Consider the following 17,761-nt stretch of genomic DNA (forward strand, 5'->3'; position numbering starts at 1 on the left):
ATGCCATCATGAACAGCTTTGGTCCAGTTAGAAAACTATGCTTTTGAGTGCAGAAAATATGCAATTTGAAGTAACTGATTAGCACAATCAAACTTACCATATTTGCTATGTAAAGTCTGTCTGAGATGCTGAGGTAGTGTAGACAGACAATGAAGAGAGGAAATAAATACCATTTTAAGATCCCACTTCCTGTCCTGCTCCTAGTTGAGCAGTACACTAGGATGTATTTGTATTCAGCTTCCAAAAGCAAATAGGTAAGTGTATGTGCTGTTTAGTTTTGGTTGAAATGTTGTTCTTCAAAGTGAAATTCTGTTAGGTAATTACTAATAAGCTAGTAACCATTGTTTATGCAAGAAGGAGAAAGTACGCTGGCCTTGGATTTAACAGCAATTTCAATGGAGGCAAAATCTTCAGGTTGGTGGTACATAACCTTACAATATCATAGTGACAGGGTAGTGTAAAAGGGATTCTACTAATTGAAGTGTATTTTAGTGTTGCAAATAGTAATTACAAATAAATAGCTGTCACAATAATAGGGGCTTACTTATAATGAGACTGCTTATAATAAAAGCATGACTATTTATGGCAGCAGACCTTCTGCTTTTGGAGCTGCCGTATTACCTGGAAAGCCTATAGCCAGCACCAGTTTGTGTTGGTGTGAGGGCTGACACTAAAATGTCTTGGATGTGGTTGTTACCCATGCTGCAGAACAGGTGGTTAATTCTGCTTGGAAGGCAGGGGTTTTCTGCTAACTTGAGGAGGAAAAAGGAAATATTCTGAATTTTCACACACAGTCATTGCTTCTCAGTTTGGGGTTGGCACTGGGACATCTGAGGCTGTTGATGGTTCTCCTCCTTCCATCAGATTAGTTAGTTAATAGTTTTGTCTTTGATAATAACCTGTAGAAGTTTTTTTGTGTGATCTTGAGTGATCAAGAACATTCTTGCAGAAATGTGATCTTGTCAGAACCGATCATGAATGTTTTGTTAACCTATGTCATCCACAACCACTGATGCCTGTCAGAGTGAGGAAGACCAGATTAAATGTTTGGAGTTACCTGCTTAGATCAGTTAACTGATCCTTTTCTTTTAGATACCCTCAAAGAGAACCCAGTACTGGTTAAGCCTTTGTAGGCAGATACAAGGTGTTGGCCTTTATCTGCCCAAAGAGTGGCACAGCTGGCATGGATGGCTTAATAAATGCTTCCTGTTTCTGTTTTTTAAGAATATTTTTTCTGTACCAGGAAAACTGAGTATCAGAGGGATGGCATGGTTTCACAAACACTTGTGTTGAAGCCTGAGCTGTTGCCCTCTCCTGTTTTAGTTCTTTGCCTCTTGTTTCTGCCCCTATGTTTCTGCTCTGTCCCTTGTGTGGATTCAAGAATTCATGGCTTGAACACCTTGAACAAATACGTGGCTGCTGAACAAACCGGCATGTGGAGCTGGTTTTGTTGAAAAAAAGTATTTAAAAACCAAGTATGCTCATTTTCTGGGCTGTTCAGACAGATTTTTTTTTTTCCTTGCCTGACCTAGTTTGATTACAGAATCATAAGCACTTAAGCACTCACAGTAGAGAAGGCTGTGTAGAAGTAGAAATGAGTGACCATTGATATAGTGGACAGATGATGTCTTTTCCAGGTCAAACTGACACCAAATAGCATTTGAGGAAGTTGAACTGATGGTAGCATTCGATGTAAGTTATTTCTTGAAATTTAAACTGCCTTTAATGACATAGTACTTCAGCATATGGAATAACAACATGATATAAATTTAATATATAAGTATTTTTAGGTATTGTTTAAAAATAGGTTGAACTGTACTACAGACTTAAAATACCACATTTCTGTAATATAAAATAGTAAAAACACACTACAGTTTATTCCCATCTATTTCTCTGATTATTTCTGTAAAAGATTAAATGTGCTGTAGTTGTTTTTATGAAATATTATTAATAAACTGTATTAATCTTTCCTATGTTGTATTTCAGAGATTTTTGTTAGTTGGTCTAGTTTGGGCTCTGAAATATCCAAGTTGACAGTGGCCTTGGGAATATTTTTCTTCCCATGGAAATGAGAACTTGGTATTTTACATAGATAAGTTTGAAAGAAAACCATGTTTTGTTTTGCTTTAGAAAATCCAGAAAGCAGAGTGGCAGCTGTAAAACTTCTGGTCATATTTTTTTTTTTTGTTTGCTGTAATAGCACAGGTAAAAAGCCCTTTGAGTTTCCGTGAGTGTCATTTCCCCCCACCCACCTACAGCTTGCATAACTTGATGTGGAAAGACTTAGCAGCTCTGAAATCACAACTGAACAGTTTTTCTTATTTAATCCAAAAAAAAAGAATATTGGGGTTTGAACATAATTTTTTTTCTATGAATCTCACTGTGCTATTAAAAAAGCTTGATATAAATGTAGAAGACAGATCTGGTAGATTAAAGCATTAATTTATAATTTATTTTCAAGTTAGTTTATTTGAAGTCTGGCTATATGTATATGTTTTATTGGTTTACTCTGGAAAGATTTAGGATAGGTTCATGGACTGTAGTATCTTGTTTTAGCATTTAGGGTGCTCAAAACAATACTAAAAGGAAATTTCTAAGAGTTTCTAAGCAGTAAATTTTAGTTTAACATATCTGAAAAATAGTTAGCTGCAGTTGAACAATCATTTTATTGTATTGTGCTCTAAAATCCTGTAACAAAAAGATTATATTAGTTCTTTATGAGGTAGTTTGGTAAAGTTAACAACTTCAGGTCTAAGCTTAACTCATTGAATTTTGATACTTGAAATGCATTCTTAATGGAGATATTTGGATTTTTTCCTTTTTTCTAGCAAGTACTGAATTTTTTTGCAGGCTTGTGGAAAAATGTTGTTAATCCCTTCTGTTGCTAAAATTCTGCATTTTTGGGTTGAATGTGAAAGTTGTCCTAAATTCTGCTGCCCAAGTAAAAATTTTTTTTTTGTTTGTGAATAAGCATAGAAGGATGTGATGGGGTATGGTCGGTTTTCTTTGGTTTGTTTTTTTTTTTTTTCCTCTTTACATTCTGTAGATGCTTGAAAGAGTTGTGTTGTTGTGTTGGCTTCAGGTAGGGTTTATTATATAATAATTTGTCCATTAGCAAGATTGCATAAGCTTGGGCTGAAAGACTTGTATGCTGTCTGGATCTGATAAGAGCTTACAGCTAAAGAGCATGCCTGCCACTCCAGAGCACAGTGATGTATGAAACCAGTGCCCATTTGTGGTTTCACTGCCTGCTCTAGTTTTTCTCTAGTGTTGGCCAGAATTTCTATAAAATTCTTCCTGCTTTATAGTTGTGCAGAGGATGGGATCGTGAAACTCATCTGTGTTTCTGAAAACAATTGCAATCGTGAGTTTTTGTTGATCCTTGGTCAGTTGCATCTAGTTAATGAGCCATACTAGGGTGAAAATAAAGAGTTAGGAAGGGTGGAATGATGGTGAGGTGCCATTGCTGCTGAGGAGGTTACTTTGCTGAGGACCTTCATGATGTAGTGTTGACTCTAAATGAGTAAGGGTGTAGGATTTGAAATGCCAGCTCCTGGAGCCAGTGCAGGCTTTTCCAGTCAGTGGCAGTAGGTCACTGTACACTGGGCTCCAGTGGGCAGTGCCAAAGGAGAGCTGGAAGGGAGATCAAGCAGCACTGTGGTGTCATCCATTGAGCTGGGTCCTGCGCTTAAATACATTCCTTTGGACCTCAGCTTCTGAGAAGCACATGTGAAAGCATTTGGCTTTGTGGGAGGTAGAAGCAGTACTTCTCCCCTGCCTGCCCGTGCCCCATCTGATTTATTTTATACCTTCTTTGCTCTCCCACTACTCCAGGCATCAAAAAACCCCATGATTACTTATTTCATTATTCTATTTGCATCAGATTTCAAATGCAGTTTCTCCACTGAGTTTACGTTCTCCTCCAACCTCACTGTCCCCTCACCCCCTGCACTGAAACTGGTGGTTAAGAGTGCTCTGAAGTACTGTATTATATTACCATATATTTAAAGTATGTGAATAACCTTATGAGTGTAGATTAATTCACAAAAAAAAGAGCTTGTAAATTATACTGTACTGTACAAAATATGTTTTGAATCATAAATATCTCCAAATAGGGATCCTGAGTAGTGGGAAGATAATGTAATATTCCTACAGTTTAAAATACTGTGTAATATTAAGTACAATTGCAAACTAATAGTGTTCTTTTAAAAGGGCAGGCCCCCTCATTTGTTCTCCCATGCTTCTTAGTTGAAAATTTTCATTAATTTATCTATTTTTCTGAAATTTGGCATGGTAGCCAGAGGAGCTTAAATATAGTTTTTGACAGCTGTATGACTATTTGAATAGACTGCCTAATTTAGAGAATTATCTGTGTGCTTGTCTGTCACTGATGGATATTGCCAAAATGATTGAAGAAAAATAGGACGTTGTCTTTAAATAAGGCTATTTCTATGTTCTGTAGGCAAAACAGGAGCAATTTGAGCTGAAATTGTTCTACACTTCTTTGTCTCATTGTGAATCCTAGATGTGTTGTACAGAATTTTTCTGCTGAAAGTAAAGGTTGCCTAATTTAAGTTTATGGGCATGAATTTTCTTAAAAACTTACTGTAAAGATGTGGGTCTTGTACAGAATTATGAAATGCTCAGCAGAGTTTCTTTAAAAAACAAATGTATGTTCTTTAGGACACTGCCATTTTTTTGTTTTTCATTTCCAGCTATGCAAGTATGAGTAGAAACTGAAAAGAACACCTATGTCTTTGTTTCTATTTTCTTGTAAGTTTTTATTTTAAATTTGCATTTTGGTGGCTTTGGTATGTCTCATTCCTAGTACCCCCTTATTGTTCTTCTTAAGAGGGGTTAGTTTTGTTATTTTTTGTACTTGGTGGGGGTCTGGAATAGCATTGGTCCTGTTATTAGTATAATTATGTCCTTTTTTGTCATGGCATTGGGGTGATTACCCAGTTGGAATGAGACAGCCCACAGCATTCTCTCTCCTGCAAAGAGGGTCCAGGGAGTTATGGCAAGGTTTCCCTCCTTACTGTGATGCCAGGTGAGATCTGTCTGGGTTAGCTGAGGTCGTACATGGAAGTGGTAGCGCGCTTTGGGAGAAGAGCTTTCTCTAGAAACAGTATCACTGCTGTGGAGTTATGCTTGCTTTCTTTGTATCTCTTCTGGAGAGGCAATACTCTGCCCATAAATAACTTACTTGGCTGCTACATAGTTTTTTCTTTTCTCTTTTTTTTTTAGAAAGAACTTCTCAGGACTTGGCTCTTGGGCAGTTAGATGGTTTCTCTGGACCATTTTAATCAAAAGGATAAAAAAAAAGGGAAAGAATAAGATTTTAAAACAATACAAGCAACTGGTGGGATTCAGAAGGGGAAATGGGAACGGAGAAGAGGGACAAAGCTTAAGGGCTCTCGGAATCGGGCCATTGCACTAAGATAATCAGTATCATGTTTTATTTATTAAATGGAAACTGTTTTAAACTGTGCTGTCTTAAGACAGACTTAACTATTCTCAGACAGATGGGATTTAGCTTGTGCCACTTCGGCTCCTGTAGGGAGTATTCTGAGACTTTATGTGAAAAGTTGGCTAGTTCTGACAAATTGATCTTAACATTCATTAGCTCTGCTCTGCAGTCCTAGCTGTGACTCCCATACAGTGTAGTTTAAGGAAAATGTGCAGGTTTTTTGTCTTGCCTAGCAAAGTGGGAACTGTGTAGTCTGTTACAGTTCAGAGTACTTTCACCAGTTCCACTGTTTATGTGCACAAGAAAGTGATTTGGGAGAGGTTTGTCTTACACACAAGCTCTAGGCAAGTAGACCACTAGTAAGCTTGAGACAGCATCTCCAACCCTGAACTTGCCCCAGAGATAATGTTGATGTTTCCCTGAAGTCTTTTAATTCTCCAAATTACTTTTGCTTTCAGAGATGGGAAGCAGAGTACAGCACCCTGCTTTCATAGTTGTTGTTTTTTGCTCCCCAACACTGGCTGTCCTTGCCTGTGAAACTTCTGTTTCTCAGGTCTAGCTTCTTAAATTTAAAGTTTTGGGGATGACCTTTGAACTGATGTGAGAAATCATCCAAGGCATTTGTCTGTAGTCCTAATGTGAAGATTATCAATAGCAGCATGAGAATTAACTCTGTGAATATGCTCTTCCTGCCCTGCCCCCCGCCTTGGTTTATTTTTATTCTGTATTTTCTTCTGAGATTTGGGACACAAAACCAATTGTCTCCTACCACAGTACATGTGTTAGCAGCACGGTAATTCTACTTTGGTTATGTTAGACTGCCAAAAACATACAAACATGGTTCACTTGGTTCTCTGCTGCTCAGAGACCAGTAATATATTAATTTTGACAATCTCTGAAAATTTTTACAAGCATGCATCCAAGACACTTTTTTCCCCTAGATATAATTTTTTTCTGCGCATATGCTTCCTTTCCATTAAGTGCTTTTTCTCTTAATGTGGACTTACCATTTAAGATGTAGTTTCTAATTTGTTTATACACGTTGGACTTTAATGTATGACGTATATCCCACTGACTGTTGCACATTAACATTTTGGCTTTATGTAGGAGAACTTTTTCTTCCTGTAGCCTGACGTAAGCAACAGTGCAGATTTTTTCATTTTCTATCGCATGTTATTTGGTGCCTTGACCGTTAGGTTGTCTGTACTGTACCCCAGATAGCAACTTGAACCTAGTGCAAGAGGAGAGTATTCTTAAAAGTTATGTTTGTTTTCAGATGAATAATCTGAGTGTAAGTTAGGCTGTTTTAAAAGGAAGTACTAATCTGTAGAAGTATTATTTTGTTACCATTTTAATACAACAGGTAGCAGTTATGTTCATTACTGGGAAATTGAATAGATTGTTTTTGGTTTTTTTAATGGGGTTGTATTTCTCTCAGGGCTACTTGGAACTGTACTTAAGTTGTGTGAAAGAAAGATGGAAATTCTGTTGGGTTTGTCTGTTGTTTTTTAATCCAATTATATGTGACTTCTGTATAGATCTGCTTCTGATGAGCAGGGCTTATCTGGCAATTTAATTTCAGTTAAGAAAGCTTTTTTTTAAAGCTGGAGTCATTTGTTATTATCCAGGAAACTAGAATAAGAAGAGCTGTGGTTGGGGCAGTATTAGAGTAAGTAAATGTAATTTGTGTTTCAGTTTTATGGGCTATATTATTTCAGTATCATCAGCTGAGCTTTCATTTATCTTTTGAGTTCATTGATGTTTTTCCCATGTCTTTTGGCTAAATCATAACTGAAGCAATTTTGATGTTCTGTACTGTTACAAATTGAGGTTGTCTGTTATTTAATGGTACTTATTCTATGTCTAATTTATTTCCAGTTAACGGGTTGTTTTTCAATATTTTTACCTTGCTAGTTTAGTATATGATAGTGTTTTTTCTATACTTCATAATGCTTTTATGCTGCTCTTTAATAAGTATTCAAAGTTTAATAAGTGCACTTTGAATCACTGATTGTCTTGTCCGTGTTCAAACATGAATGGCCTAGGATTATTTTTTAAGTATAATTTTATTTTTTTATCTTTTGTAACCGCTAGGGTTGTGGTGAATGGGTATAGGTGGGTTTTTCTTGCTGTCTTGTGCATGGAAGCAGGATAACTGTGTTTGATGCCTTGTTCTAGATTTATGTCCCTATGGTGAGATAAATGTCCTCACCCTCTGTCTAGTCAGGTGCATCGTGTAGTTATTTGTATCCTGTGTCTTTTTTCCTCAAAGGATGTTTTCCATGACTTGGGTTGGAAATTCTGCTATTTGTTTGTCAATTATTTTTTCATCCTAAATCTAAAACCCCAACATTTTTTCTTGCAAAATATTATTTTAAATCTTATTAAGTCTTGCATGAAAATGGTTTCAGGCTTTTATAGACTTACTACCTTTGTGTTCACTGTAAATGAATGCATAGTCTTGAGAATAAACAGGTTCTGTATTGATTTCTCCCTCTCATCATCATCATAAAGTCTAATAGAACTCAAATCCAACCTCTACAGAACTGCTGAAGATAGAGCAGCAAGCTTCCAGTAACTTGGATAAAGCTGTGCTTATGACTGTTAGGGGAGCTCTAGTGTGCGCCATGAAGGTAGCACTGGGCGTTGGATTTGAGGCCAGAGATGACACCTCTGTTCATGTTGACCTGCCTTGATAATTAGAAGGGCTGGAATTGTTTCTGCTCAAACTGATTATGCTTGTTTGAGAATGTTTTATCCCTGGGCAACTGGATGTTACAGCCTTTCAGTCCATGTGAATGATATTTTGAGCTATTCAGTGAAATATTGTAGGTTTTACAATGCAGCTCTTAAGAAGAAGCCAGTCTTTGGTGTAGTGGTTTAGTTTCAGGATGCTGTCAAAATAGTCATTGCCAGCATAGCTGTAGCATACGGTCCTTGATTTTGAAAAATATGGAGCAGATTGGCATATTCTAGGAAGGCGTTTGGATTATAACATAAAAATACAGCTTCATTGCCAACAGTCCTGTAATGTAAAAATGAACCACTTGGCACTAGGAGGGTGATCAGTAAAGTGGAATCAGTGGGCAGCTTGTGGTCTTATAGAATACTTGAGAAAAGAGCAAAGTCTCTTATTCTGGCTGTTTCAAAACTCGTTGCCTGAATTTCTACAATTTTTTCATGCTTGAGTGGCGGGGTGGGGGGACTGAGTACTCCTTGGGGTAACTCTGTACTTGAGGTCAACTCCAGAAGTCTGTTGTAGGAGTTGATGTTTTAGTGGAGATGACCCTTCCTGCAAGGAGGAAAAAGTTTGTCTGCTGTGAACATGGTTCTCCAGAAGTTAATTTAAAAGGCTTCTTGGAGTCTGGATTTGTTCCTCTTCACCCCTTTAAATCCATCAGATACTTTTTTGTATAGAGGCATTAGAAGTGCAAATGTGAAGGGTCCACTGATTTGCAATTAAAATTACTGTTTTCTGGTGCCTATCACTTACATATGTCTTCCTTTTTTTCCCTCTTAGATTAGGATGGTATTGCAAGTGTGTGATTGAAAGGAATTAAAATAATTGGATATGAAAGATATTAGAGGAATGTTGCTTTCCTATCTAATTTCTGTAAGCAGTGGTGTCAGATTTGGTAATACAAACATGATGTTGTCTCTTGTAGGATAATCATGGGTCAAACCGGAAAAAAATCTGAGAAGGGACCAATTTGTTGGAGAAAACGTGTAAAATCAGAATATATGAGACTGAGGCAGCTCAAGAGGTTCCGACGTGCCGATGAAGTAAAGGTACTTTATCTTTTGGTTCTATTGCTTATTAAGTTTTACAAGTATTGATTATTTTCTGTAGTATGTGTCCTACAGTTAACACTTGCTGTAACAATTTCGTTGAATACTTTGTCGGCCTACTGAGAACTGGTCTTCACTCTGTGGTCCTATAAACACGTATGATACATTTATATGTGATTGGGTTGAGAATCTTAAGTATCAGAAGAGGTTGTGGAGAGCTAATATGGCAGCTTCTTTAGCTGCATACTCTTTCAAATTCAATTTAGAATTTAGTTCCAAGCTAAATATGTGACTAAATGTGAGAACATGGTATGAATTGAAGAGATAATGAACTGTATTGAACCTCACTGATGTTTAAACTAAATTTGTATGTTTCGAGCACTTTTGTTTGTTATAACATGTCTGATTAAATGTTGAATGCCTTAAGACGCTAGCAGATGAATTTAGAGTCATTTATTTATAATGTTGTGGTTAATTTTTAGAGTATGTTTAATTCTAATCGTCAGAAGATACTGGAAAGAACTGAAATCTTAAATCAAGAATGGAAACAACGTAGGATACAGCCTGTTCACATCATGACTTCTGTGAGCTCATTGCGCGGGACCAGGGAGGTTGGTTAACATGTGTTGTGGTAATTCCACTTACAAGGTTGTTAGCACGTTTTCATTTTATTACTGGAAAGTTGGCTGTTCTTTATGGTTTTTTTCAGCATGATATGACTTGGCCGCTCAATGTGTTTTGTATGAGTGTCTTAAAGGATTTATTTATTGTGTTCTTTGATCATGTGACTTCTGCAAAGGAATAAATATGTAGTAGGCTACCTGGCTTTGAATGACACACAAAAGTGAAACTTCTTTATTTCTGATGATGATTGGATCATACCTCAGCATCCTTTAATAAAACTGTTCGGTCTCCATGGTACTGGGAGTTTACTCTTGCTCCTGTTGGAGTTAGATTAATGAATCCTTGTGTTGCACAAGCAGACTGGATACTAAATTTGCGAAAAACACTTCCATAGTTGTGGCATAATTTGAGCTAAATGCCTAAACCTAAAATGGTTTTCACAGAATTGGTAAGGTTGAAAGGGACCGCTGGACGTCATCTAGTGCAGCTTTCCTGGTCAAGCAGGGTCCTTCTCGAGCATGTTACTCAGGATTGTGTTCTGTGTCGTGGTAGCTTCAACAGTGATTTAAGCCCATTCCAGCTCTCTATATTCATCCCAGCTTAGTTTGCCTTATTTTTAAGTTGTTCTTTAGGCACTTCTTCACACTTTAAAAAGTTTGAAGATGTTTGTCTGTAATAATCTGAAAAGCGAACTCTTGCAGTAGGGTGAGAATGAAAGACTTTACTGTGAATAGGTTAAAAAAAGCAAACCAAAGTTCTTTTTCTGCAAATAAATTTGCAGAGTTTCTTTTCCTTAAAATTTCAGTGGAGAACTGGGGAGTGGGAGTGTCACAGAGGTGCATTTGTGTGCATGCATGTTCAAATGCAAGGAGGAGAGGACCTTCGTGTGTTATCTTTTAAATGTGCTTGAATATGCAATTACTCATATACAGCTCTATAGCTATTGTGTGGGATCAGAACTGATAATAATTGACACAGGTACACATCCAATTTTCACTTTTTTTCTGTTAGTAGAAGATTGTTCCTCTTTCTTTTTTCTTTTCTTTCAAGCGTGGTGTTCACTATTCTTTATGTTAATTTCCTGCCTGTATTGATAGAGCACACTAATTACTACATTCAATCCAGTCTCTGTCTCATGAATCAGAACTCTAATGCTTCATTTAAGGTTGCCATAATTTATAGTGAGAGACATGAGATGAAAAAATGCTGGGGACTTTAAAATCTTCTGTTCTTAATATGCTGAATTTCTTCAGAGTTGCATAAGACACTGGCTAGAAATAGAAAGGTTGTGTGAGAGCCTTCCTGTGTTTGGTGAAAAGTGCAGGGCATTGCTGGTGACAGTCAGCATCAAGTGGAGACTATCACATGCCCTGTGCAGGCTCACCAGACATCAACCTGAGTTCCATACCAGGACAACAGAGCAGTGTAACTGAGGCTTAGTACCAAACTGAGGCACTTTGACGTAGTCCATTTGTCAGCCTGAGACTTCTAGTTCCAAAGATAAAAGTAATTAATTCTTTTACTTTTGTATTTTGCTTTAAAAATACATGAAAAATATGCTAGGTGGCTGCTAGCTAGAAAATTAAACATTAACCTGAAATGGGAATGAAGCAGCAGCATAGGATGGTGTCTAGAATATTAATATACACAGCAGAAATCTAATTTCATTTGCTGCAGATTAAAAAGAAAAGAAATAAATCTGGCTTGTGTCATTCTGCCGGGGCACTGTCTCTGTATATTGTTTGTTACATTACTTTGTGTATTTCTTTAGAAATGTGAAGCTCTGTTCATCTTTCCCTTCTGGAAAGGAGAAAGATCTTTTGTCTCCACTTCCTTTTTTCCTTTCAGGTAGCTATGACAGCTGTTCTAAACTTTGTTTTACCTACCTCCAAATCTTCTCTGTTGTACTTCCCCAAGCTTTTTATGTTTCTGTCTGCTTTTACTTGTAACTTTTTTCCAGAGTTCTTCATACTGCAGTCCAAGTGTTTGAGAAAAGTTGATCTATGTTTGTTAACCGTTGATTATTAGATGCAAGAATAACCTAATTGTTGTCTGTATTTCTGTGGATTGTTTATCCTTTGAAGGCTACATAGATCTCTGAATATCCAAAACAGAAGTCCTGTAGCTGAAAAATTCATTGATGTATGCAGAGTTACATACTAAGAATTAATTTTCATTTTTCCTTTGCAAGCAGTGAGCATAATAAGAGACTTGAGGAAAGGATAAACAGAAATTAATTGGGAAACAAGGCAGGAATTAAAAAGACATATGGAGTTTTTATTTATATAAGGTGTCTTGCTAGCATTAAAGTAAAATTTTATTTATTTTTATAACATAAATAATACATGATTTCTGCAGTGTATTGATCTGAAGCCAGGGGAATTCACTTGCCCCTCAGATGGTCTGAGTGAATACACTAACATCAGTGTAGCAGCAGCAACAGGTACTAAATCTGTTTTGAGATACCAAACTTAATTTGTATTGTAGGTTGAATAGTCTGAGCAAAATACTATCACAGCCACTTAATAAGTGGAAGAATGCCATCATGATCTATTAATGAATATATTGACATAGAAATAATTCTTGAGGTAATTTTCTCTTTGCTAAAACCATTTTTCCTATTATGCCCTGAAAAACTGATGTATTTTTCAAAGTTTGATATGGCTAATTTTGAGAAACTCTTTGAATTTTGTACATTGTAGAGTGTTCTGTGATTTTTGTTTGCTTTTCTTCCTGATGTTGCTATGTAAGTGTAACTTCAACTTCTTATTTCAGTGCTCTGTTACCAGTGACATTGATTTTCCAAAACAAGTCATCCCACTGAAGACTCTCAATGCTGTTGCTTCTGTGCCTATAATGTACTCTTGGTCTCCCCTTCAACAGAACTTTATGGTAAGTTTAAACAAGTGTAGGAAGGAGAAAGGTATGGAGAAAAGGGAGGTGTTAATTTTAGAAGTATGCCAGCAAAATCCATTGCCAATCTATTACCTACTTTAGGTATTGGTACTAGGGCAGTGATAATCAGAAATAAGCTCCCCCAAATAAAATAAATAGAAAGGTAACTTTGCAAACTGAATCTCTGTCCTCAATATACCTAAGTATCTCCAAAATCTTGCTTTAAAGTTTATTTATCTTTGCTGTAAAAAGTTTATTTAATTCAGGTGACCTATTGTCTTTTGTGGCAGATAACAAATGTAGTTTTATTTGAAAGTATCAAATTAGTGTAGTGAGAAATGTTTTCTGAGGGATATGAATGCTTTACTGTAAGGCAGTCAACCAACATATTTGTAACAGAATAGTAATTCTTGTGGAATGAAGGGAACTTAATCCTGAAATAGTCTCCCCACATAATGGTCATTCTCATATCTGAGTATGCCCTTTATTTTTCAGATTAACTACACTGTGTGCAGAAGCCATAGCATTAGATTTTGGATATAGGTATTTGACTTTTTGCAAAGCTTAGCTTATTGCAAGTCTTTGTCACATCATTTTGGTGGTTTATGTCCACCTTTGCTGACTAGTTATTTTGATAATAATTATTATGAAGTGGTTTAAACAACAGTTTTTTTATCAGAGTACATACACTGTTTTTTCACACCTTTTTCTCCTTGCTTTCAATTCAACAGTGTTTGGATATTTTGGATGGGTCACAGAATCATGATCAGCAGGAAAGTTTATTTTTTTAACAATAGAAGGTTCTTTTGTAGTATTGAAAGATGCAGCTGAGTATCAAGGTCCGTAAATTCTATTGATAAAACATGAGAGTATTAATGCATTTAGCCTATATGCAGTCAAAAAAAAGGGACAGTGGAGTTCAGAATAAATTTTCAGGCATGTTTCTCTGTTTGCTCTTTAGACAACTTTTAATTTAGAGTCTTTTTGTAGCATATTTTCTTATCTCTGGCCAAACAATGAAAGGGTGGTTCCCATTGTGCTTTCCTGCATTACTGTAAGAGAGAACTGAGAGAGGACAAATGAATTTACCAAATGCAAGCTTCCCAAAGCCAGATAACTTAATGAGTTTCCATATTAGAAACTTCTTGGAAACGCTCTGCTAACCTTAAGATTAGGAGCTGGTGTTAATATTTTGAGCCAGCCACTAAGAATGCAAAAAATTGTTCAAAGTCATTGAGGATTTTGTTTTGTTTTTCTAGTTCATGGTAAATGTGCTAAAGCAGTGAAGCTAGTTCATTTACTGTTGTAGGCAGAGTCCTGTAGATAGTGAAAAACAATGCAGAAATGGTCACTTGACAACAATTTAAAGTGGTTTGATTATCACTGTTGTTCCTAGGTAGAGGATGAAACTGTTTTACATAACATTCCGTATATGGGAGATGAAGTACTTGACCAGGATGGTACTTTTATTGAAGAACTGATCAAGAATTATGATGGGAAAGTGCATGGAGACAGAGGTGAGCCCAAACACTCAGGTATACTAATCATTTCTTCCTATATAAATTATTGTTATAGTGTTGCTTAAGGCCTGATATGTGATTGTTGCAGAAGTTGTAGAGATACTACTGTATTGTGTAAACATTGGGTATAACAGACTTCCTTATCCAAATGTATTGTTCTGCATTTTCATTAGGCTGCAAAGTTTTAAGCAGTAGTGTGGAGAAATTAAGCACATTAACTTTTTCCTTATTCCGTACAGCGGTTCTTGGTATTGAATTTTGTGCTCAGAGCTTTGGAATATGATATTGTGATGTGTGTATGTATCCTGCTTAGCAGAAAGTGGCAGGATGATTATGCAAAACTCTGATAATGGCAACATTTGCAAATGTGATTCAACAGAGTAACCTCTTATAGGTTTGTGGGGTTTTATTTCCTTCTTTTCTTTAAGGAACTTGCTAGCTATTTAAAAACCCCTTCTCTGTAAATCAGCTTATAGAGCAAAGTTGTATCCTTCTGTTGGTACAGCAGTTTTACATGTATTTATTCTGAGGTGTAGTTTATCTGTTCTCCTGTGGGGGAGCTGGACTACCTGCAGTGTAACCTGTCCCTCACTTTGCTAAAGTCTCAGTGGAGTGGCAACTTTTCACTTGCTCTGGGCTCCCTCAGAACTGGCTTATACAAGCCTCAACTTCCCTTGTGGAGGTTTCTCTTGGCTACTGTGATTCCCCCTTCTCAGAGATATTACCCACACACTCCACCCTTCTCTCAAACAGACAATAGCTTCTTAAAATGAATCATGTTCTGTTAATGCTGACGTGTCTGAGAAAGGGAACCACACTTTTTGAGTTGATTGTGTACCATTCATGAAGTTAAACCTGTGATTCAATAATAAATGCTACACAGCCCTACTAGACTTGTTAATGTCCTCAGTATAGCTGGTGCCTTTGTATTTCGTAAGAAACATGGAATGTTTTGTGGGCTTTGGCCTTTGGATATTTTTAAACATTTCCTGATTGCTGATTCCCCTGTCAGAAAACTGGTTATGTCAAAATGATTACATTACTACTAAATGTCTTCTATTATTGATTTAATTCATTATTAAAGGAGTTTAGCTTTAAAATGAATCCTGTTTGAGCATCCTGAGATGCAAGTTTATGATGGCAATTACTGTTATTATGGGTTCTCCATAATATGTAAAATATATTAGAAGTAAAGAGACTTCTTTTAGTCTCCCAGTAACTAGTATTGTGTGACTGTAATTAAATGTAAATACTGTGGGAATCTGTAATCCAGAGGCATTCCCGTGTAAGAGTCAGAATTCTAAACTACCTCTGTAATTGCACTTTTGGGAGACAATTTATACTAACCTGTGTGTGTATATTAAGAGTCTGTTTAAAACATCCGAGTGGTATTTTCATTGTCTACATAGTAATAAGTGTTATTTTCTGTCAAGTTATTTTGACATGCAAACCCAGTCCAGGTTCAAAAGGACGGTAATAAGCACTACAGTTCCCACACAGTTCATGTTTGTTTTGATTTGGTTTTTTTTTTGGTAAAAATAGTCTCTTGTCAGCGCTAACTATGATTTTTCCTTTGTGCAGAAATGCCTTATTGTTTAATCTGTTTTGCAATCTGAATGTCACAACAGAATATAATCTACTAAATAGATATATAAAATTCAGTTTTCTCTTGAATTTTTTGTATATAAATGTATTATTTTTTTATCACCCAGCCAGTGGGGTCTATTGTGGCAAGTAGGTGCTAAGGAACAATCAACCAAAAATCTCTCTAGAGATTCCTTAGCTGGCTAAGGATTAGTTTATAGACTGTAAGCATGCATTTCCAGACTGCCTTAGCCCTAACCATGTTGGAACTGGGATTCTGGCATAAAATCTCTTAAATAATGTAACTGCTAGTATTTTTTTATCTTACAAGGAAGAGACATTTATATATGTATGTAGCACATGGAGTTGGGAAAAAATTGTGGGAATTTTTCTTCTTTCATTCCCTGTTGTTAGTCTAAGAAATGAATAATGACCTTTTTAAACTGGTCTTGGTTTATACACTGCTATTTTAGAGGGGAAAACTACAAAATTGCATTTCTTAAATGACAGCATTTGTCCTAGTTTATTTAAAGTGTAGGGAGGATTAAAAAGACCTCATATACACCTTGTGTTTTTTTTCTTCACTCCCACTTTTGCTGGATTTCAGAATGTGGATTTATCAATGATGAAATATTTGTTGAGTTGGTCAATGCCCTTGGTCAATATAGTGATGATGAAGATGATGATGATGGAGATGACAATCCTGATGAAAGAGATGACAAGCAAAAAGATCGGGAAGGTAACAGGATGGGTATGTCTACCTGCAGACTTTAAAAATGAAACCCGAAACGTTTTGTTTAACCACTCAATAAATTTGTTCATACCCATCTTCCTATGTGATAGTTTTCAGGTCTAAAGGAGCATAATTCTCATAATTTCCTTTGTAATTTAGTTCAAGATTTCTGTTGAGAACACCATGAGAGGCACTTTTGCCAATTTTTGTTCATTGGCATATTGAGTCAGTCAAATGCACCAAAAACCAGTCAGATATTTGTCTAATAAATGCTTTGGTACTGCTCAGGAAATGATCTATTATTATTCTAACGCAGGCACACTTCTGAATTTCCATCTCCATCTGCTGGTGAAATAATGGTTTCTCAGAATTTTACTAGTTGATTTTTCTCATCAGGAAAAATCACTTAACACAGTTAAAATTGTAAGTGATTTGGAAAAAAAAAATTTTCTTCTTTTTTACATTAGAATTTTGGTGAACACTCCCTTTCTCTGAGCACCTTCTTGAGGTAGCGAAGCAGCAGAAATATGTTTTTTTGTTTTCCAAATTTTTTTGCTTCCTTGACAGAGAAAGAAACCCATCCACCTCGGAGATTTCCTTCTGACAAGATATTTGAAGCCATTTCCTCAATGTTTCCCGACAAGGGTACAGCAGAAGAATTGAAAGAGAAGTAAGAATGTATTTCTTACAGTATATTGCTGTGTTGCTTTATGAAACAAAGATGCCTCTATAAAATAAATCCTTCAGTAAATATTGGTTGATTAGGAATGGTTCCCCTTGCAGCTAGTTCTGTGGCATTTGTGTAACTTCTGCGAGTGACACTGAAAAGGATTTGGCTTTTTCCCCCCAAGTCAAACAATACAAAAGTGTTTATTAGCCTTCCCTTTAAAATACTGAAAAGTGAGTGCTTATATGTCTCTAATAATCTCTTATTTTTTGAGGTGGTAAAATAAAAGCTACTACTAAAAAAAAATCTTATCTCCATTTTGGATGATACTATGATGATGATGATATTACTCCTTTTTAATAATACTATGTATGGGGTCATGATGGTCTTGAAAACAAATGCGTTATTTCCTAGTCAATTTGTATTAATGAGTATGGAATTAATAATTTGTCATGTCACTAACAATTGGCCTTTTTAGC

General features: G+C 36.2%; 1 protein-coding gene across 1 annotated transcript in view; it reads left to right on the top strand.

Moving 5' to 3' along the window:
• EZH2 (enhancer of zeste 2 polycomb repressive complex 2 subunit) overlaps positions 1 to 17,761 on the top strand; it is a 50,339-nt gene that overhangs the window by 11,459 nt on the left and 21,119 nt on the right. The window contains 6 exon segments of the mRNA XM_030943170.1: positions 9,136 to 9,259; positions 9,742 to 9,870; positions 12,659 to 12,775; positions 14,175 to 14,295; positions 16,490 to 16,633; positions 17,183 to 17,285. Coding sequence (XP_030799030.1) covers positions 9,143 to 9,259; positions 9,742 to 9,870; positions 12,659 to 12,775; positions 14,175 to 14,295; positions 16,490 to 16,633; positions 17,183 to 17,285 — 731 coding nt within the window. The 5' untranslated portion in view covers positions 9,136 to 9,142.

The sequence above is a fragment of the Camarhynchus parvulus genome, chromosome 2, assembly GCF_901933205.1.
Source record: "Camarhynchus parvulus chromosome 2, STF_HiC, whole genome shotgun sequence".
In the NCBI taxonomy this organism is placed as follows: Eukaryota; Metazoa; Chordata; class Aves; order Passeriformes; family Thraupidae; genus Camarhynchus; species Camarhynchus parvulus.